Genomic DNA, 23,129 nt, shown 5'->3' on the forward strand with positions numbered 1-23,129 from the left:
TTCCAGTGCACACATGGTAGGATTGCACTTTCCCACTGAGGTGAAATTAGATGTGTGTTATAACTCGCTTTGGCCAATGTCATCTGAGTATAAAATATATCACTTTCTGGGAGAATACATTAAGAATGAGTCTGCTCATTGAATCCGCTTTCCCCACTATCCTGGCAAACAGAATGTCCCAGCCTGGATCCCAAAGTACAAGCAACAATAGTGGGGCCTCAAGCAACCTACAGCGGGCCTTTAGTATGAGTAAGAAATGAGCTTTTGTTATCTCAAACCACTGAGATTTTGTAGTTATTCATCAATGAAGCAAAACCTAGCTTATACTGACTAATATATTATGTTCAGCAGACTCTTTTTTTGTGTGTGTGTGTGTGTTTTTGCTATTTCTTTGGGTCGCTCCTGTGGCATATGGAGGTTCCCAGGCTAGGGGTCGAATCGGAGCCATAGCCACCAGCCTACGCCAGAGCCACAGCAACGCGGGATCTGAGCCACGTCTGCAACCTACACCACAGCTCACGGCAACCCCGGATCGTTAACCCTCTGAGCAAGGGCAGGGACCGAACCTGCAACCTCATGGTTCCTAGTCGGATTCGTTAACCACTGCGCCACGACGGGAACTCTAGCAGACTATTTCTGAAATCCACATCTAGACTCATCTTTTGAAACCTGGAAGAGGATATACCCATCTTTAGCTTTCTAGCCCACCTCTCATTCTCCATTACCTTTTGGTACTGACATTACACCTATTAGTTCTTTCCCTGTATTTCAGTGGATAGAGGTTATCTGGGGATGACTACTGGAATTTAATGACTGGGTGCTTCATCACTGCTTTCTTATCTCAGACTTCAATTCTTTGTTAACATCTGTCATATTTTCAATTCTCCATAGTAGAAAAGGCAAAAACAAAAAAGAGTTGTGTAGTATATCACAGTTAAGCTTTGTCATCATTCCTCTTTTATTAATTACCTTGCTTTCATAAAGTCTAAAGCCCCTCTAGGTATTCTTCACTTCAGCATTTTTCCTAAATCTCAGCTCATTCTGGGCATTCAATTTCCTTCTTCATATTAACATTTATTGAATTCACTATTTGAAATTATTTACTTGATGTATTTGTTATCTATTGATTGTTCCTGGCAAATGCTGTCGCATAACGATGCTTTCTTTTTTAAAACTTAGTTATATGCTTCTCCTTCTACCTTCTGTTCATTTCTTAACATTTGCATTTACCAAGGTTTTTCTTTTCAAAGGTTATCTATTAAGCACCCATTTTTAGAGGTCTCTATTCATTTCAATGTTTGTTAAATATACTATATACTAATATTTTCCCTGATTAAAAAAAAAATACTTCCCTAGAGTCTAAGATATATGTTAACTGTCTCACTTTTTCCTTCTAATACTCTTACATACCCCAGAATGACCAATATCTGGCTGAATTTACTAACCAGTTCCTCTGTGTTGGTGAGTATACGTTCCTTTTTTTTTTTTTTTTTCTTTTTTAATTCACTTATTTTCTGTATCACTTACTCCAGGAACTTGGATTGCTCTGAAAATATTGGCTGCACTATTCCTGTTCAGGGTGGTAGAACGTGATTTTCACAACATTCAGGCATGAGCATTTCATCAGCCCCAGCAGCTAAAGGAAGGCCTTAGGAAATCCTAATTTTCTCAGAACTGACTGGGTAACAAATTAAAATTTCAACATTTCCTTCTACTTATAGTTTGAAGCCTTTCACACCACATAACTCCTTCTAATTCTTTCCCTCTACTTCTATAAGACTATGTCATAAAACACTTAATCATTTGCTTATATATAATATTCCACTTTGCTATTCACCTTTATATAAGTGTTCACATACATAAACTCATGTCTACACTTCCTTTTTTTAATTTTGAAAAAGGAGAAAGAAAAGATGTGAGACAAAAAGGGAGAGGGAGGAAAAGAGGGGACATGAGGACAAAAGGAAAAGGGGCCTGGACTGAGGACTGGTATTACTAGCCCCTCTGCCAGAGCACTTGCACCTGAGGGTTAGATAAAGCAAATAGCGAAGAAGAAATAGGAAAGTGAGTGAATTGCCTCCATTCTCAGCTTTGCTTTCTAGAAGGTCTGTCTGGGGACTGACTGCAGTGACCATAAAATCCTGAACATTTGCCTTGAACATGAACCCTCGAAGAGAAGAATCACAGGACCGGGCCATCGTCAAAATAGCAGCTCATTTACCAGACCTCATTGTCTATGGAGAATTCTCTCCAGAGCGACCCTCTGTGGATTATTTTGATGGAGTCTTGATGTTTGTTGACATTTCAGGCAAGCGCAAAAGGGATGTTTAATGTGGGTGAACAACAGGCTCACAGTGGAATCACACGCCAGGGTGGGGGTGCCGTTTTTGATTTTTTGTGCTGTGACTTTGAATCCTACTGAGAAAACAGGAGCGGGGAGGGGGTAACCTGTGGGCCTGGTTCCCTCTCATTTTCCCTTACCCCTCATGTCCAGTCATGGGCAAATCTTTAAGATGCTCATGTCCCAGGCCTGGAATTTCAGGCTCCAGTATCCCTGTCCCAACTTCACTGACCTAATTCCCCAAGCCCCACACACACCCAGGCAAAACTGACCTCAGGAAACTGTCTCTCCAGATGTTGTTTACAGCTAACAGTAAAATTACCACCTCATCATAAGTCTTTGAGTTTTGCATATTTTCATTACCATGAAATGGAAATTCTATACCTAGTTACAAAAATTGCAGACATCCCTGTACACATTGAGAAATGTGGAGGGAAGAGTTATCTGGAGCCTTTCCTTGACCCCTAAAGCAATAAACATATAAGAGGCCCAATATCTGACACCTGACCAGCTTCAAAGATCATTCAAAATAAACTCTGCCAAGAGGAAAAAAAAAGAAAGAAACTCTGCCAGTTCTTAAAAGTTGAGGCCCCCTGTTCACCAGTTAGTCCTCTTCTCCTGACTCTGTTTGGTTCCTCGAAACACCCAAACTAGCTGCACATTTGTTACAGGTTTTACTGCAATGACTGAGAAGTTCAGCACAGCCATGTACATGGACCGAGGGGCTGAGCAGCTGGTGGAGATCCTCAACCACTACATAAGTGCAATAGTGGAGAGTAAGTGTCCCCATAGACTTCTGGCTTAAGCATATTTTATTGTTTTTCTGTAGTTGTTATAACCTCATAGAGTACTGTTGCTTAGCATGCTTCACTGTCCCTTTAGAAATGTATGAGAAACCAGTCTTCTCTGAAATATAACACAGTATGAGTGAAGCAATGTAATCAAACCTTACCAACACAGACTATTTGAGAAATTTGTTTTGCATTAGTTACAAGACTACTTTTAAAATAACTGTTTTAGGGGAAGTTCCCATTGTGATGTAGCTGGTTAAGGATCCAGTGTTGCCTCTGCAGTGGGCACGGGTTAGATCCCCAGCCCAGTTAAAGTTTGGTGTTGCCACAGCCTATGGTGTAGGTTGCAGATGGGGCATGGATTCGATCCCTGGCCCAGATACTTCCATTTGCCACGGGTACAGCCAAAAATAATAATAATTTTTAAAATAAAAGAACTGTAGTGGTAATACTACTTTAATACTTTTAGGTTTTTTTGTTTGTTTTTGTTTTGGTTGCACCCTCAGCATTTGGAGGTTCCCAGGCCATGGATCAAACCCAAGCCACAGCAGTGACACTGAATCCTTAACCGCTAGGCCACTAGGGAACTCCAGTAATATTTTTAGTTATATTCAATAACTCTAAAAGCTAACATCAGTATAACTCAAAGATAGTCATTAGAAGACTATAATATCAATAGATGAGTGATTTATAACTATCAGTAATTTATGTCCTAATAATGGATTCTGAAGCACTTATAGCCGACTGAAAATTTGCTCTCCTTTACCACCTCTGCCTACCATCCTGTGTGCATGATTAATCTGAACTATTAGTGAAGAAAAGGATTTATTCTATCAAGGTAAAGTCTAGGTCTAGTCTATTATCAGGCTCTGAATTCCCTAGTGATATCGCCCCCTAGACAAAATTTAACCCTCATTAAAAGCAGAAATTGTAAGTTCCTGTCTTGGCGCAGTGGAAACAAATCCGACTAGGAACCATGAGGTTGCGGGTCCAATCCCTGGCCTCGCTTAGTGGGTTAAGGATCCAGCGTTGCTGTGAGCTGTGGTGTAGGTTGCAGACACGGCTCAGATCTGGCGTTGCTGTGGCTGTGGCTGGCAGCTACAGCTCCTATTAGACCCCTGGCCTGGGAACCTCCATATGCCATGGGTGCTGCCCTAAAAGGACAAAAGACAAAAAAAAAAAAAAAAAAAAAAAAGCAGAACCTGTACGTAATTCCTTTCTTCAGTGCACTCAGCATGGCAGTGCTCAACAAATATGTGATGAGGCAAAAATAAGAGGAAAAATGTTCATGCATGTAATAAAGCCTAAATAAGCAAAATCCAAGTTGGTAATAAAACCAGAGTTGACCACAGTTGTGTTTTCGTTTTTGTTTTGGTTTTTTTTTTGTCGTTTAAAGCCATACCTGCGGCATATGGAGGTTTTCCCACGTCTGGGACCTATACCACAGCTCACAGAAATGCTGGACCCTTAACCCACTGAGCGAGGCCAGGGATTGAAACTGCAACCTCATGGTTCCTAGTCGGATTTGTTTCCACTCCACCAAGACAGGAACTCCCTACCGCAGTTTTGTTCTTTTCTGATTTTCAGTTCTTATGGTGTCCTACCATTCATCCACTCAGCTACACTCACTCAGGCCCCTGCTGATAACATACCTAGATCAGTAAAGAGTGTTCCATTATCATGCGAGCAGGGTATCTGCCCTTAGGCCTCATCAGAAATCTCCCTTTCTTCTCTCTTATCTTTTTCCATTTACAGAAACACAGCATGTACATAGTCTAGTTCACTGTGCTCATTCCGCAGTTGAGGAAACAATTCAAATGGGTTGAAATGACTTGTCCGAGATGACCTCTTTAGTATAAATCTATTCTCTTAATTGCTCTTCTCCTGACCTAATTCCTATCCCACTGTTGAAGAGTGAATTCTTTTTCTTTTTTTAAATGGCTGCACCCAAGGCATATGGTCCCAGGCCAGAGACTGAATCTAAGCCTCAGTTGGGGTAAGGTGTACCCTTTAACCCACTGGTCCAGGCCCAGGATTGTACCCTTGCCTCTGCAGCTACCCGAGCACCTGAAGTCAGGTTCTCAACCCACTATACCACAGCAGGAACTCCTCTTTTTATTAGTTTTAAGAAATCAAGGTTATGCTGTACACCTGAAACTTAGATAATTTAAACAGAAAGAAACCGGAGTTTGATTTTACCTTATTTTCTTTTTTTTTCTCAGAAGTGCTGATTTTTGGAGGAGACATCTTAAAATTTGCAGGTATGGGGGCTTCCTGAGAGGGCAGGGGTAGGAAAGGCATGCCCAGGTGTCTGTGCTCTGACAAAGGAGGCATCTCAGTGAGAGCGGTGGCCAGCACAGTGGGTGAACGAATGCTTGAAGAGTGAGTCTCTGTACAAATTACATACAAAATAGGCTGGTCAGGTCAGAAGCCAACGGTGTGTCTCTCTCTTCAAGGTGATGCGCTGCTAGCCCTGTGGAAGGTGGAACGGAGGCAACTGAAAAACATCATCACCGTGGTAATTAAATGTAGCCTGGAGATCCATGGATTGTTTGAGACCCAGGAGTCTGAAGAAGGCCTGGATATCCGAGTCAAGATAGGTAAGCTTTTGAGAAAGGAGAGATACTATAGCAGTTTGATGTGGGTCCTGACTCCTTGAGGCATCTCCCTCCTAAAAAGAAAACAATGGAACATAGTGACTCAGGCCCACCATCCTGTCTTGAGCTTTGGAATTAGGCCCACCAGAATGTAGATTCTGTTTGAGCTTTGGAATTAGGCCCACCAGAATGTAGATTCTGGTTCCCTTACTTATCAGGTAGGAGAATTCAAGTTAAATCCTAACATCTACATCATAAACTCTTACAAAAAGTAAATTTAAGTGTTTAATATAGAACCTGGCACATGGTAATCACTCCATAAAATACTCTTCATCATTACCATTGCTGTTGTTACTGTTAGGTCTTGCTACTGTCAACAATAGGCATCATTAAGTACAAATAAGGAGCAGCTTGTGAGTATACAGATTCAGCAATGTCCTAAGCATTGTCTTCTCCCACTTCATAAGAATCATGTGCAAGAAGAGCTTAAAAAGTCGGCTTGCAACACAACTCCACTTAATGGAGGGTTTCTTAAATCCACACATGCAATAACAATCACTCATATTTCTATACTGTGTTGCAGACTTTACACACACTGTGTCATTTCTGATTCACCACAGTCCTGAGGTCTAAGCCACATAGGCTCTGTTTCACAGGTGGGAAATGAGCTTCTGAAAGGTATAAATGATGAGTTACAGCTGTTGGTGCTGATGGTGTTAGCTTGTAAACTTTAGAATTCTTAAGTATCAGAGGTGATGAGAAGATCAGAGGTTACCCAATTAACTCTTAGTCAGTTTTCTTTAAGTTACTTAGCTTTTCCAAATAAGTTAAATCTTCTGTTGAAAAGATCAAAGTGTTGTAATACTACATCTTTTTTCCAAGGTAAGATCTAGAGAGTTGATGTATTATCCTTCTAGAAAATGATGGGGACCCTTCAGTTGCATGTTTACTGGCTATTAGAGAAGTGGTGTCAGTACCTTTTCTTTTAATGAGCGTAAGCATCAGTGTGCTTCAGAGGGAAAATAAACCATATGTATACATCAGGGGAAATCAGCCTTGACAAATCAGCTCTGCAGAGAGCAAAGATAGAAAACAAAACAAAACAAAACAAAACAAAACCCTTGATTATGTTAATTAGTCATTTAAAAAGACCGTGTATCACTGATGGTTCATTTATACATATATTTTGTATACATGCCATATTTGACAACATTCTGTCTTCAGCTGCTTTGGTACCCAAAACTTCAGCACCCAACTTGAAAACAACCAGAGGACATATTCTTGGGACAGGACATTTGACAGTCAAAATACCAGCTCCTGTCCCCACCTTTCTGTCTACGGCTGTTGCTTGACATTCCACCCTAAGGATTTCTTTTTGGCTAAAGCTTCAATATCTGATAAAATGCAAATCTTTCCTAAACGGAAATTATTCAAATTGTCTCCTGAATATATAGGTAAAGTATAAATCAATTGACGAAAAGCTAAAATAACCTTGGGGACTGACAGGGCCATCTAGGGACCAAAATGTCACAGAAAGGTGAAAACAAGTAGCTAACAATCTAGCTTTAGGAGAAAAGGAGTTTTGGAAGGCCTGGGCCCAAAGAGACATTCCCTGATTTCTATGCAAAGTTTTAGAAACTAGATCGTTGCTCAGAGATGTTCAGGACTCTGATTTTTTTAAGAATCTATATAGCTGGGGGATAAGCCAGAACTTCTCATGCGAACCCACTGCTTGCGCCTCCTCAGGACTGGCTGCCGGCCACATCACCATGTTAGTTTTTGGAGATGAAACTCGCAACTATTTTCTAGTGATTGGTCAGGCGGTGGATGACGTGCGCCGCGCACAGAACATGGCGCAGATGAATGACGTCATTCTCTCGCCTAACTGCTGGCAGCTCTGTGACCGCAGCATGATTGAAATCGAGAGGATTCCGGATCAGAGAGCAGTTAAGGTATGTGCGATGCTGCCAGTCTGTGCCGGGGGTCTCCTGTCAGCAAAGCCACGGATGGTACTGGTTCAATGAAACTTCTGGGCTGGGCTGGAGACTCAGATGGGGTCAGTCTGGGTTAGATTTACGAGGTGTTGTTCCGGGACGCCTCCTCTTGGGGAATCCAAGACAGGTGAGTTTGAGACTTCTCCGTGGTAACTAAGGATGTGGAATTTGGGTATGGAGGCCTTTTGGGGGACTAGTGCCCTTGCCTAGTGAAAGGAAAGGTGTCCTGGCTGTTGCCTAGAAGCAGAGAGGTAGTTTTGAGGGCTGCCATTGGCTCTCATGTTCTCTAGTCAACATTCTCCTAACTCAAGGCCAGAGAGCACCCAAGATTGGACATGAGAAGGGTCAGCAAAGCTTAGTGAGGAAAGAGAGACATTTCCCATGGCTCTGCCCAGTAGAAAATGCTGTGGTTAAGTTTAAGATTGACCATAAGCAGAACTACCCTTCAGATATAGCCAATTAGAGAGAGGAGATGTGTACTGCTAGCTGAACCAGGAACAGGACTGCTTGGTAGATGGAAAGAAAAGATGCCAAACCCATGGAATTGCTGGTAAGGACAAAAGGCACTCCCAACCCCAATGCACTGTGCATCAATCTGTAACCTTCATAGCCCTCCCCTACTCACTCCTCCAGTAATATGCATGCCGGCTGCATGACCTAGCTGGCTGATGGCAATACCCTGTTCCCCATCTCCTTCAATCATTTCTTATACCTATAAAAATTGTTTTAATTTTTATATTTTAGACTCATGGGAAAGTTCAAAAATAATAAAAGAGTGTTACCAGGTGTTCCCATCATGGCTAAGTGGAAACAAATCTGACTAGTATCCATGAGGATGCAGGTTCAATCCCTGGCCTTGCTCAGTGGGTTAAGGATCCCACATTGCCGTGAGCTGTGGTGTAGGTCACAGATCTGGCTTGGATCCTGCATGGGTTAGACCCCTAGCCTGGGAACCTCCATATGCTGTGGGTGCGGCCCTAAAAAGACAAAAAATTAAAAAAATTAAAAATAAAAGTGTTTCCATACATCCCTTACTCAGCTTCCCCAAACAGTAATATTTTTCATAACCAGAGTGCAATAGTCAAAACCAGAAAATTGGGAGTTCCCGTTATGGCTCAGCGGTAACAAACCTGACTAGTATCCATGAGGATGCTGTTCCATCCCTAACCTTGCTCAGTAGGTTAAGGATCCCGCATTGCCATTAGCTGTGGTGTAGGTCGCAGTAGTGACTTGGATCCCACATTACTGTGGCTGCAGTGTAGGCCGGCAGCTACAGCTCCAATTTGATCCCTAGCCTGGGAACTTACATATGCCACTGGTGTGGCCCTCAAAAGACCAAAAACAAACAAACAAACAAAAAATAGATAATTACCATTGGTAAATAATAATCAGTAATTAAAGGCCTTTGCATTTTATCAGTTTTCCCACTAATGTCCTCAGTGGAGGGTTTTCAGGGTTCTATCCATGACCTCACATTGCATTTTTGTTGTTGTTATTGTTATTTAGTGTCCTACAATCTGTAAAACTGTTCTTTAGTTTTTCCTAAAGGAGTGTTAATCAGTTATTTTGTGTGTATGTCCCTCTGTTTGGTTTTGCCTATTTTTTCATTACTGAGCTAAGGTTATCCATTTTTTTGGAGGTAAGAATATCACAGAAATGAGGCTGTACCATTTTCCATGTATTATATCTTGGGGTTCATGATCTTGATATGCTTATTACTGGTGATGTTCCTAATACTTTTTGGGAATCAGCCCCCTTTATCATTTTACATCTGTAAGAAAGAAATGGTATACAGTTTAACCAGGTTTTATTGGAATTAAAATTAATAAAGGGAAAAAACAGGAGAAGAAAGTTCTAAGAGTGGAAGAGTGTACAGGTTAGCCCATGGAATGGCCTTCTGTGTATATATCAAAATTGAGGTTTTAACGACTAATTGGAGAGATTTAATATAGTCACATCCAAATTAAAAATCTCCATTGTTTAAGTATGCCAGTCTCTGTTAATCATGCTGTGAATATTTGAATGTATACTCCCTGCCCTTTCTGTTGAGAAATTACATTCAAAGGACCAGACAACCTTCAAAATAACCAAAAACTTTTCTCTCTCTCTCTCTTTTTTCATTTAGGTTAATTTCTTAAAACCGCCCCCTACTTTTAACTTTGATGAATTTTTCACAAAGTGTATGTCTTTCATGGATTATTATCCTTCTGGTGACCATAAAAGTGAGTACCTTCCATGGACAAGAGCCTTTGCCTCTGCCAGTAGTCAGTATGGTCTTATTCTAATGCCAAAGTTTCCATTACAAGTGGTTGCCCCCTCAATACAGCTCCTAGTCCCAAGCAGCACACAAAAGGGACCCCCTTTCCATTCCCCATAGCAGCTGTTCTAAGTACAGCCTTCCTCATATCCTTGACCTCTCCCTCGGCAATGACTCCTTTCCTTCATCTTCCAAACATTTGCAAGTGTTCCTCATGATTAAAAAAAACAAAAAAAAAACCCAAAAAACCCTTCTATGAACCCTGTTTTCCCTTCTAACCTCCACCACCAAACTTCTCAGAATCTAGTTTCCATCTATCCTCTCCTCTCTCTTCTCATTTATTTATTCACCCAATAAGCATTGATTGCATTTACCTTGGTGGGTGGGGGGGGGCATGTTTCTCCCTACCTATCAGTCTTGAGCCCCTGTAGCTTCTGTCTGCTTCTCCTCCCGACTCCTGGGATTGTTTATGTTAAGGCCTCTAATGATCATCAACTTATCAAAGCAGCTGACCTCTCTTCAGGCCTCATCCTAGGTGGTTGGCCTTAGATTACTCACTTTTTATGGACACTACCCTCTCTTTCCTTAGGTTCAGGAATATTCTTTCCTAGCTTTGCTTTTAGCCCTCAAACCACCCATTTTCAGTGCCCTTTTTATTCCTTAAATGTTGGTGATTCCAGGGATCTGTCCTTGACTGTCTGGTTTTCCCTGCTCACCTTCTGGGGAACCATTAATCTATGCTGGACATCCCTATGATGCCCACATGGGCTGGGACTAGGGCGAGGAAAGCAGGAGCCCAGGGAATGAAATGTAAGGAGGCACTACTTCCAAAGAATTGCAGACTGCTTGAACCAGCCCTAACAGCTGGAATTCAGGCCAGACTTTTGTCCTGATTTCTAAACTAAAAGACTGTCATCTTTCCTGGATGTCAGCCAGGCATTCCAACATTAACATGTTGTTTAAAAATGGTTAAAGAAGACAATTTTGGTAATACAAACTTTATATCAAGTTTGACATGAAGTTGACAGTCTTCTTTTAGAAAACTACAAAATAGGGTGGAAGGCAAGAAGCTTTATAAATAAAGAATACAGACGAGGAGTTCCTGTTGTGGCGCAGTGGTTAACGAATCCATTACAACCATTACAAGTGGTTGCCCCCTCAATACAGCTCCTAGTCCCAAGCAGCACACAAAAGGGACCCCCTTTCCATTCCCCATAGCAGCTGTTCTAAGTACAGCCTTCCTCATATCCTTGACCTCTCCCTCGGCAATGACTCCTTTCCTTCATCTTCCAAACATTTGCAAGTGTTCCTCATGATTAAAAAAAACAAAAAAAAAAACCCAAAAAACCCTTCTATGAACCCTGTTTTCCCTTCTAACCTCCACCACCAAACTTCTCAGAATCTAGTTTCCATCTATCCTCTCCTCTCTCTTCTCATTTATTTATTCACCCAATAAGCATTGATTGCATTTACCTTGGTGGGTGGGGGGGGGCATGTTTCTCCCTACCTATCAGTCTTGAGCCCCTGTAGCTTCTGTCTGCTTCTCCTCCCGACTCCTGGGATTGTTTATGTTAAGGCCTCTAATGATCATCAACTTATCAAAGCAGCTGACCTCTCTTCAGGCCTCATCCTAGGTGGTTGGCCTTAGCTTACTCACTTTTTATGGACACTACCCTCTCTTTCCTTAGGTTCAGGAATATTCTTTCCTAGCTTTGCTTTTAGCCCTCAAACCACCCATTTTCAGTGCCCTTTTTATTCCTTAAATGTTGGTGATTCCAGGGATCTGTCCTTGACTGTCTGGTTTTCCCTGCTCACCTTCTGGGGAACCATTAATCTATGCTGGACATCCCTATGATGCCCACATGGGCTGGGACTAGGGCGAGGAAAGCAGGAGCCCAGGGAATGAAATGTAAGGAGGCACTACTTCCAAAGAATTGCAGACTGCTTGAACCAGCCCTAACAGCTGGAATTCAGGCCAGACTTTTGTCCTGATTTCTAAACTAAAAGACTGTCATCTTTCCTGGATGTCAGCCAGGCATTCCAACATTAACATGTTGTTTAAAAATGGTTAAAGAAGACAATTTTGGTAATACAAACTTTATATCAAGTTTGACATGAAGTTGACAGTCTTCTTTTAGAAAACTACAAAATAGGGTGGAAGGCAAGAAGCTTTATAAATAAAGAATACAGACGAGGAGTTCCTGTTGTGGCGCAGTGGTTAACGAATCCGACTAGGAACCATGAGGTTGCGGGTTCGGTCCCTGCCCTTGCTCAGTGGGTTAACGATCCGGCGTTGCCATGAGCTGTGGTGTAGGTTGCAGACGCGGCTCGGATCCAGCGTTGCTGTGGTTCTGGCGTAGGCCGGTGGCTACAGCTCCGATTCGACCCCTAGCCTGGGAACCTCCATATGCTGCGGGAGCGGCCCAAGAAATAGCCACAACAACAACAAAGACAAAGACAAAAAGACCAAAAAAAAAAAAAAAAAAAAAAAGAATACAGACGAGACAAATAGAAAATATTTGATTGGCTGGGATCACATAGTAAATCTTGTTTGGGGTGAAAAGGCCCAGAGTTGGCTTGGCATCTGGGGACTGACTGCGTTACTGCATTTCTGGTTAAACAGAGCATTTATAGGGACACAAATGTTGCTTAAATCTCAGTATGCTTACATGGCATCCTGGGCAGGGAGCAGTTCCATCTTGGGCCTAGAAATTTATTTCTATAATGTTGCAATTCTATGCTACTTATCCTTCCCTAAAAACTGTTTCTTTATACAAACTAAACACATCAGAAATATCTTTGAATCCTTCTTCTTCCTCATCATTTATGTATAGGTCTCAAATATTTCGAACATCATAAATAGTAGACCATAATTTTATAAAATTGCAATAGGGTTGGAGGGGAGCTGAGGGGAACTGTAGGAAAGTTGACCAGGAAAGGCCAAGAACCCCCAAACTTCAGAGATGGAGAAAGTGTAGTGATGCTCCTTGGGCTCTACCCCATTCCATTTCCTAGATCTTTTTTTTTTTTTTTTTTGTCTTTTTGTCTGTTTTTGTTGTTGTTGCTGTTGTTGCTATTTCTTGGGCCACTCCTGCGGCATATGGAGGTTCCCAGGCTAGGGGTTGAATCGGAGCTGTAGCCACCGGCCTACGCCAGAGCCACAGCAACGCTGGATCCGAGCCATGTCTGCGACCTACACCACAGCTCATGGCAACGCCGGATCGTTAACCCACTGAGCAAGGGCAGGGACCGAACCCGCAACCTCATGGTTCCTAGTCGGATTCGTTAACCACTGCGCCACGACGGGAACTCCCATTTCCTAGATCTTAATGGTGCCTTCAACAAAGGATTTCTTTAAGCCTTAATTTGAGCACTGCAATACCATGCGCTGTGCAGTTCTGGTGCAGCTAACCTGGAGTTAGCATAAATAGGTTGAATCCTCCATAAGACTCACTTCAGACACCAGCTGCAAGTTCTGAGATCACTAGGCCACTTGCATTTCTGACCAACTGGCTACAACTCCTGCACTCTTCGCCTGTCTCCATAGTCTGTTCAGTGTCATTTCTTGTTAGTCTCTAATACTCGCAGGAGATTCTAACCAGGCTAGAGTCTTCACCAGTTCTTTAACAAACTCTGCTCATTCTTGGGTTTTTGGTGTTTTCTAATTTATTTATTTTTCTGTTTTTTCTTTTTAGGGCCAAACTTGTGGCATATGGAAGTTCTCAGGCTAGGGGTCGAATCAGAGCTACAGCTGCTGACCTATGCCACAGCCATAGCAACATGGGATATGAGCCACATCTGTGACCCACACCACAGCTGATGGCAAAGCCGGATCCTTGACCCACTGAGCAGGGCCAGGGATCAAACATGCATCCTCATGGATACTAGATGGGTTCGTTTACCAATGAGCCGCAATGGAAGGAAACTCCCAGTTTTTTTGTGGGGTTTTTGTTTGTTTGTTTGTTTTGTTTTGTTTTGGCCATGCCCATGCCATGTGGAAGTTCCCAGGTCAGGGATTGAACCCATGTTATAGCAGGAACCTGGGCCGCTGCAGTGACAATGCCGGATTCTTAACCCCATGCACCACAAGGGAACTCCTATTTTTGACTTTAACCTACTCAATTCCTTCTGCTAGGCAGGCCCTCATCAATTCTAGTAAAAAGCCACGAGTTATTCAAGATTTAGTAAAATTCCTAGTTCTTCTTCAAACCCTTTTCTTTTTTTTTTTTTTTTTTTTTTTTTTTTGTCTTTTTGCTATTTCTTGGGCTGCTCCCGCAGCATATGGAGGTTCACAGGCTAGGGGTCCAGTTTGAGCTGTAGCTGCCAGCCTATGCCAGAGCCAGAGCAACGCAGGATCCAAGCCACATCTGCGACCTACACCACAGCTCACAGCAGTGCCGGATCGTTAATCCACTGAGCAAGGGCAGGGACCGAACCCGCAACCTCATGGTTCCTAGTTGGATTCATTAACCACTGTGCCACGACGGGAACTCCCTTCAAACCCTTTTCTGATTAAACCAGTTTGTCTGGACTACTGTTTCCTTTGACTTTCTCTGGCCTTTATAATCTTTTAGCCCATTTGGCCTAACTTTTTTCTATTTAAACTTTGTATTCATATTATACTTGAGTATCCTTAAGTAAGTGACTCCAGGAAAAAGCCCAAGTTTCCTAATAACTTTTTAATTCCCACACAGTGTCAAGCGTGGCATTTTATATATACTAGATTTTGAATATATTCAATAAACACTTAAAATTTGCTTCTTAATTTATATCCCTTTCAGACTCCAATTTTATTTTTCATCTAATTTTTTTTTTACATTATCATTATTCTCTTCCTTGATGAAAACCTACCATTATTTCTTCCTATTTTTTGATTTCTTCAAGCTCATTTTTACCACCTCCTGTAAGTCTGTCCTAGAGTATGGAACTATCAACCATTATAGTGAAGAGAACCACAGTGATAATTAAACTCCAGTGCTTTTTTTTCCCAGATGAGGAAATAGGAGACAACTAGGGCAGTGAAGTAACTTGTCCAGGGTTACACAGTGAGTTGGTATCAAACCTGGCATTGGAAGCTAGCCTCCTGAATCTTATTCCTGCTCCTCTTTCAATGCTGTCATCGCCTACATTCTGTTTCCATTGTCCTCTAGTGTCATTCCGTCACCTGTGGCAATATTTTCAGCTCAGGTATGGAGGTGAAAGTCTCCTTAAGTTCTGAAGTGTGGTGACAGTTAGAAAAGCATTTTCAGCTACTTGCAACTGAATTTTGGGAAACCCTCAACTTCCAAGGACCTCTTACTGGATTTCCCTTGGCCCTATTTGGCCACTAGGTAGCCCAGAGTTTCCTAACTGAACAGTGATGACCACTCACTGCCCAAGTGACTGGGGACTGGAGGTGCCTCTCCTAACAGTGTAGAGCCAAGCTTCCCTTTTTGAGCCTGCCCCTTCTCTGCCCTCTTAGACCTCCTGAGGCTGGCTTGCATTCTGGAGTCCGATCCTGAACTGGAGCTGTCCTTGCAAAAGTATGTAATGGAAAGCATATTGAAGCAGGTATTTTCATAAATTCATTCATTCACTTTGGGGGTGTCAGGGATCTTAGCTATTAAAATCAAGAAAATCAGTTTGGTTTTTTTTTTTTGTCTTTTTGTCTTTTTTAGGGCCACACCTGCGGCATATGGAGGTTCTCAAGCTAGGGGTCCAATTGGTACTGTAGCCGCTGACCTATACCACAGCTCACAGCAACACCAAATCCTTAACCGACTGAGTAAGGCCAGGGATCAAACCTGTCTCCTCATGGATGCTAGTCAGGTTTGCTAACCACTGAGCAACAACAGGAACTCCAGTAGCTTATAAATATTTACTGGAAATAAAAAAAGGTGGTGCTGACATTCTCCATGTGTAGGTGACTAAAAATCCAGTTGTTCAAATCAGGATAGTTTTAAGAGTTAAAGGGGGCATTAATCATAATTACACTGTGGCAACAGGCATGAAGTAGGACTGTGTCGTGTTATACCAACTGGTCAGACCAGAACCGCCCAAGCATACCAGACCAAAGGGGTTACCCTTTCTCCATGCCACACAACAGAAAGATGTCAAGTGAAAGATACGGTTTCTCTTAAGTCATTGACTTAGATCTTAAGCTTTGAAAGTTAATACAGATAATTAGAACTCTCAGAACCACCTCTAGCCCCCAACCACTTTCTTTTTTAATCACTTATATCTGGGCTCTCTTAATGTATTTCTCAAAATTCACTGTACACCAGACACTACTCTTTCATGCATTTATTCTTCACAATCCTAGGTAGATATCTCTAGTCCATCTATATGAGAAAACTGGAGACCCAGAAGGATATCAGGAACTTTCCTGAGGTTGTCAAGTAAGAAATGTAGCTAGGATTTGAACCCTCTTCTCTCTGAACCCTACATTTTTTTGGCCACACCAAGGTATGCAGAAGTTCCCGGGCAGGGGATCAAACTTGTACCACAGCAGTGACAACACTGGATCCTTAACTGCTAGGCCACCAGGGAACTCCAGAATCCTACAGTTTTTGTATAGGCTATGCTCCCCATAATGTGTGCCTCTTTCAATACTTAATCCCAACAAAACACAACTGTATCTAGGAGAAAATCTTTTTAGGACAAGCCCGATCAGTGGGCAGCTTACTTCACAGGGTGGGTTGAATAGCTATCAGAATGCTCTGCTCCAGAGTTCCCGTCGTGGCTCAATGGAAGTGAATCTGACTAGCATCCATGAGGATACAGGTTTGATCCCTGCTCTTGCTCATGGGGTTAAGGATCCGGTGTTGCCGTGAGCTGTGGTGAATTTCACAGACGCAGATTGGATCTGGCATTGCTGTGGCTATGCCATAGGCTGGGGGCTACAGCTCCAATTAGACCTCTAGCCTGGGAACTTCCATATGCCATGGCATCCACCCTAAAAAGAAAAAAAAAGAAACACTGTTCCACCTTCAGCCCAATTTAGAAACACCGCCTCTAGTGCCTGAAATTGTTTGACTCTTTTAAGATTTTTTAAGTTCCAGAGAGCCACCCCGTCTTCCCCTCCCTCCCTTTGAGATATAACAACTTAGGCTTCTTCAGCTGCAACCAGCTGAGAGCAAGGTCTACAGGAATCGGATATGAGAGAGTCTCCATGAGTCATTGTGAAACTTGTGGGTAGGAAAGATGCACAAGAGGTAAAGAGAAACAACTAAGGGGGCTAAAAGGAGGCAAAAGACAATGCTTTACAGCTTTATCAAGGCCTGTCCCTGCACTTAAAGAACAGAGATGATGGAGTTCCCTTGTGGAGCAGCAGGTTAAGGATCCAACATTGTCATTGTAGTGGCCCAGGTTGCTGCTATGGCCCAGGAATTTCCACATGCCACAGGTGCAGCCAAAAAAAAAAAAAGAACAGAGATCCTTAGAGATAATATGGTAATATGGTTGCATTTTCCAAACCAAATGTTACATGGCCTGATAGAATAACTTTTTAATATTTAATTAATTTATTTAACATTTAATAGTTAATTTTATGTATTTAATATTTAAATTATTATGTGTACTTAAATCATATATTTAATAACATTTAAGAAATTCATTTGAAAAATCTAAATTATCACATTGGTTAGTTAGAAATGATTAAACCACCTTTTATGAAAGGACTAAAATTGTATGAAACTAGGACTATCTCAGCCAGTTAGGAAGAATGGCTGCAAGATTTCCTATACAGAATTTACTCTTTCATCCAGAAAATGTGTTTCATATTGTTAATGGAGAATGTGACACTTTTGTTGCTATCGGGGTGAGAAAAAAACACATTTTTCCCCTATTGTCATTTAGTTTAACAAAATTTAGAGCTGATGATAAAAGACAGGGATAGCTTGGGAACATTCTCCCTTTCCCTGTGCCTGTTATAGAAAGACTTAGAGATAGATGAATGCTGAATGAAATATACTACCCTAGAGAGGCAGGGGAGTATTGAATGTTGGACTAGAAGTCCATAGATTGCATGCTTGTTTGCTACTGTTTCTCCATGTGCCTTGAGAAAATTGTTTTGTTTCATCATCTCTCAGTTATCTAATTAGTAAGATGGAGATAATGACACTGATTTTATTTTGTTTGAGGATAAAGTAGGATAGAATATGAAAATATAAGGTTATGGAGTTCCCTTGTGACTCCAGTGGTTAAGGAGCCAGCATTGTCACTACAGTGGCTCAGGTCACTGCTGTGGCGCAGGTTCAATCTCTGGCCCAGGAACTTTTGCTTGCCACAGGTGTAGCCAGAAGGAAGGAAAGAAAGAAAGAAAGAAAATATAAGGTTGAATTACATGACATGCTATTGTTATTCTTAAATTGCAAGAGAACCAGAAGGAACAGTAGTCTTTTCTTTTATTGTGATATTGGCATAAGGGAGCTAGCAGTTGGGCAAGGGAGTGGTGGTTGCCACCAAAAATTAGCAGGTGTGTAAGTTTCTAGTGGCAGAGATTTGATAGTGCATTCCATTTCCACCTTTTGACTTTGGGCTGGCTCTGTGGTATTGTACCTCCCAACTTCAGCTTCCCTAGAGAATCTCAAAAGGTTAGTTCCCTCCCAGTGATAATTTAGGGTGTGCAGTGATGTCGGGAGGAAATATCCACTGCCAAGGACACATGTAAAAGGAGAACTTCCTTCTACTTTGCAGATTGATGACAAACAGCTTCGGGGTTATTTGTCTGAGCTTCGCCCAGTGACAATCATGTTTGTGAACCTGATGTTTAAGGACCAAGACAAAGCAGAAGTCATAGGTTCAGCCATTCAGGATGCCTGCGTGCACATCAATTCTGTCCTGAGGGTCTTCCGAGGCCAAATCAACAAAGTCTTCATGTTTGACAAGGTAAATATGAACTAGAGGTGTGGGAACCTACCAATAATTTAAGCTTAGCATTCATGTCCACGGACATGTGGAAGAGGGAGGGAAGAGACACCTTTAACCTAGAACTATCAGTCTTTATTTATAGTTATAACAACAGCTCACATGGTGGGTATGGCACTGACTATGTGCCAGGCATTGTTTTCCACACCTCACATACAATATTACTCATTTCTCTTCATGACTTCTCTAAGAGGTAAGTACTGTTGTTATTGCCCCCATTTTACAGATGAGGATGTTGAGGTAGAGATGAAGGTGCTAAGACTAAATTTTGCTCAGTAAGTGGTGGACTGGGTTTCAAACTCAAGTAGTCTGCCTTCTTGGTGTGTGCTCTTAACCGCTATGCTTGACTAGCTTTCACTATACATATATCTCCAATCCAGGCTATAATGTATCCCTCAGGGGTTTTAGGTCAGGTTTCTAGTAACTATCATAACCCAGAAGCTATAATTTCCTATAATCACCACCTGCCATAACTTTACTTCCAGTTCCCTTTCAGTTTCATGGGACTTGAGGTGGGAGTGGGGTGGGATCACCTCTAGCATTTGGTGTCTTCAATCTGCTCTTAAGCAACTCGGAGAAAAATGATGTGATAACTAATCACAGAAGTGCTAGTGAGAATTGAGCCCTCATCTCAGAGCAATTAATTACTGCCCCACACTCATTCATTTACTAATTCAATAAGCATTTATTGAGCATTTTCTAGTGACTGAAAGCTAGGGCTGGGCTGTAAAGATGAGTAACTTACACATGTTGTTACTCAGCCAGATGGAAAGAACTAATTTTTTTGTACGAAAAATAAACTCTGTGCTACTGATGGAGTGGCGCTGTCCAGCACAGCATGCTCTGGTACTTTCTTCCATATTCATTCATTGGTATTATCAGAAAAGAGATTAGAAGCTGAGAATAGTCTTTAGTGTCTTGCAGACACTTCAGACAAATCCTAGAGAGACAATTCCTGATTCCAACAATGTGAGCTTAGCAAGTCATTGCACTTCTCTGAGACTGGTTTGTTCTTAAATGAAAATAGGGAAATTATTTAAGTGGGGATAATAGTTGCCTCAGATGATTGCTGGAAATTTTAAAAGATATGTTTGTGAAGTGCTTGTTGGGATGCCAGGTCACAGTCAGCGCTCAGCAGAGAACTACTAGTCTCACCACCAGCACACGACCTTGCCAAACCACAGGGCACAATTTCTAGGCAAAGCAGACCCACTGGTTCCCCCAAAGGGGCTGCTTTCTAGTCTCTTAGATCTGGAATCAGGGAGGGCTCCCCTCTCTCGTTATAGCAGAGCCCAGTGCCAGTTAGCATCTAATACTTGGTCAGATTCTTTTTCAAGAGGGTTGAAGAAATTGAAGCATTTTACTTTCTTTTGCATTTCATCAGGATATAACATATATAGACTCAAGTTTTTAACCCATTGGTCTTTATTCATTATGCCCTTTTCTTTTTTTTTCCCTTTCTTTTTAGGGCCACACCCGCAGCATACGGAGGTTCCCAAGGTAGGGGTCTAATCAGAGCTACCTGTGCTGGCCTACACCACAGCCACAGCAACACGGCATCTGAGCTGCATCTGCGACCTACACCACAGCTCACAGAAACACCGGATCCCCAACCCCCTGAGTGAGGCCAGGGATGGAACATGCATTCTCATGGATACTAGCCGGATTCATTTCTCCTGAGCCATGATGGGAACTCCTCTTATGCCCTTTTCTTACAGAAAGCAGCTTCTAACTGAGGTCATTTATTAAGTGACTGATGGTAACAATGCCAAGCTTTAGAGTTTAATCTGTGCTGGAAAGAGTTAATTTTATGCCAAGAAAAACCACTCCCAGCATAAGCCTTTATCCTTAAGAAAAATGAATAACAATATCTGAAAAGAACTTCAGAGTTTATAAAGTATATGTGTATATATGTGTGTGGATGTATATATAACACATTAATTCTCTCAGCAGTCAAACCAACCTCAGCAAGTCTAGGTTATATCCATCCTCAGATTGATAAACTGAAGTTCATGGAATGTAATTGGCTTGTCCATGTTTCTACACTTGGGGTGTGGCCTGAGAACACAGATTTCCTGATTCCAGAGCTGCTACCTCTTCCACTGCTCTGTGCTGTTTCTTGGACTTAAACTTAGTACTTTGCAGCCCAAGACCTTGGCCACAAGAGAGAGTAGATAGGAGGGTGCACACAGGTAGCTCTGTATAACCCACTATCCCTGGAGCAAAAGCAAGCCCCTCTCAGGCTCCAGCTCTACTGCTGATGATGCTCTAGGGGTTATACGAAGTTTACTAAAAAGAAAATAACATATGAGAGAAGTCGTGATGAAATTTGTTTCAGAGAGTGAAAATTGCTGCCTACCCCCCACTGGGCCTTCTAGATGTTCCAGTTTAAAGCTAACTGTCCACCAGCTGTGTTTATTCTCTCCCCCATAGGGCTGCTCCTTTCTCTGTGTCTTTGGTTTCCCTGGGGAAAAGGCACCTGATGAGGTCACTCATGCCTTGGAAAGTGCTGTGGATATATTTGACTTCTGCTCTCAGGTTCACAAAATCCAGTGAGTATTGACCCTGATTCCATCTGGTCCCTAACCCTGTTGTAGGTAGGGGGACACAGGACAAGAGTCAGGGAATAAGAAGGCAGGAGAAGGCTGTCCTTGACTGGGTGCCCTTCTGTCTGCATTCGTCATTCACTTAATGTACAGGCAGAGAGAGCCAACCTAGACCTGACACAGTAAGATGGGGGATGGTCAAGGCCAGATGGAAAAAGGACACTCCTAAAAAGTCAAAATGCATCAGGTTTGTACTGGGTTGTCTCTCTATTCTTCTGGCTTACTTCCTATTAGAGGTCGCACTCCCAATACCATGTTGGAATCTGGACTTGATTTTTAATAGCTGGGAGATAAAATGAGTCTTTTGGTTGGAAATTTATATATTGATCTGGCCTCAAGAAGATCCAGTGAGTAAAACTGTTAAGATAAGGTTTACCCACCTATTGTATAGCACAGGGAACTATATCTAGTCACTTGTGATGGAACATGATGGAGGATAATGTGAGAAAAAGAATATGTGTGTGTGTGTGTATATATATATATGGATCATTTTGCTATACAGCAGAAATTGACAAAATATTGTAAATCAACTATAATAAAAAAATTTTTTTTAAAGATGAGGTTTACCCATCCTCAATCCCAGCTGTCCAGGAGCCTAGTGCTCTCAGGCACCCCCTGCATGGGCATCCCTAGCTTAAGCACCCAGATGACCCTGACTTGCAGCCTACTCTGGTCTCCTCTAATAGATAACACTCCGTGCCCTAAATATTCCATATTCTCAGCCTTTAATCATCTCTATATGCAGCCATCCTGTGTATTAGCAAAGTTAGCTTTTGATGGCACACATTATATCTGAGCTGCTTCCTTTCAAATTAATGACTTTGTTCTTCCTAGCAATCACAAAATATAGTTAACTTGTTTACAACCACAGTCACTCTACACTGAAAGTCCATTCAGGGTGACCAGGTTATTGTCCAGAAAAATAGCAAAGATAAATATCAAAAATAGCAGAAAAGTGAACTGAGTTATCACTTTTAAGAACTTAGTTCTAGGTCTCAGGCCATGTACAGTTGCCCTAAACTAGCTACAAAGGGAAGAGAGTTATTTCTTAAAAATCCTTTCTCACCGCTCCCCACCCCATGCATCACCCTGTCCCTACCCTCCCTGCCTTCCCTGTGCTCATTGTCTTTATCTCTTTCCCTACAACTCTTTCTCCCCGGAGCCAGCACCGTTTCCATCGGCGTGGCCAGCGGGATTGTCTTCTGTGGAATCGTTGGACACTCTGTGAGGCATGAGTACACAGGTGTGCTCTTCTCCATCTTCCTCTCAGCAAACACTGTGCCTCGCCAGTAGGCTTTGTGGGAGGAAAGACAAAGACAGTGAGAGGTGGGCCCTGCCCTCGTAAAATTTATAATCTTCCAGATGGAGCCAAGCCACATGGAGCCTTGCCCCTTGACAGTTCAGTGATTGCAAAGTATACATTTCTGGGACTATAGTTGATTGTAAGAAACATACAGTCATTAGAGGGGAGCAGTGGGAGACCATAAGCTTATGGAACAATGAGCCCATTGTTAATTTCCAGTTAACATTAAACAGCTACTCCTCTTAATTCCTGGGATTAGGTTAGGACTGCTTCTTAAAAATTATGTCTATTGCCGCTACTGCTATATAGTATTAATCTTAAAAGGAAATAGTA

At 42.1% G+C, this 23,129-nt stretch overlaps 1 protein-coding gene across 2 annotated transcripts in view; it reads left to right on the forward strand.

The window, feature by feature from the left end:
• The window catches only part of ADCY10 (adenylate cyclase 10, soluble), a 101,248-nt gene continuing 78,648 nt past the window's right edge, over positions 530-23,129 (forward strand). The window contains exons 1-10 of one of the 2 annotated variants that reach the window (NM_001204392.1): positions 2,161-2,308; positions 3,013-3,117; positions 5,355-5,393; positions 5,589-5,732; positions 7,476-7,681; positions 9,849-9,945; positions 15,442-15,530; positions 18,657-18,848; positions 21,321-21,439; positions 22,660-22,736. In NM_001204392.1, the coding sequence (NP_001191321.1) occupies positions 2,161-2,308; positions 3,013-3,117; positions 5,355-5,393; positions 5,589-5,732; positions 7,476-7,681; positions 9,849-9,945; positions 15,442-15,530; positions 18,657-18,848; positions 21,321-21,439; positions 22,660-22,736 (1,216 nt within the window). Of the gene's footprint in view, positions 3,118-5,354; positions 5,394-5,588; positions 5,733-7,475; positions 7,682-9,848; positions 9,946-15,441; positions 15,531-18,656; positions 18,849-21,320; positions 21,440-22,659; positions 22,737-23,129 lie in introns of both variants that reach the window. The other variant, XM_021088594.1, reaches the window with a different exon arrangement.

The sequence above is a fragment of the Sus scrofa genome, chromosome 4 (assembly GCF_000003025.6).
Source record: "Sus scrofa isolate TJ Tabasco breed Duroc chromosome 4, Sscrofa11.1, whole genome shotgun sequence".
Classification (NCBI taxonomy): Eukaryota; Metazoa; Chordata; class Mammalia; order Artiodactyla; family Suidae; genus Sus; species Sus scrofa.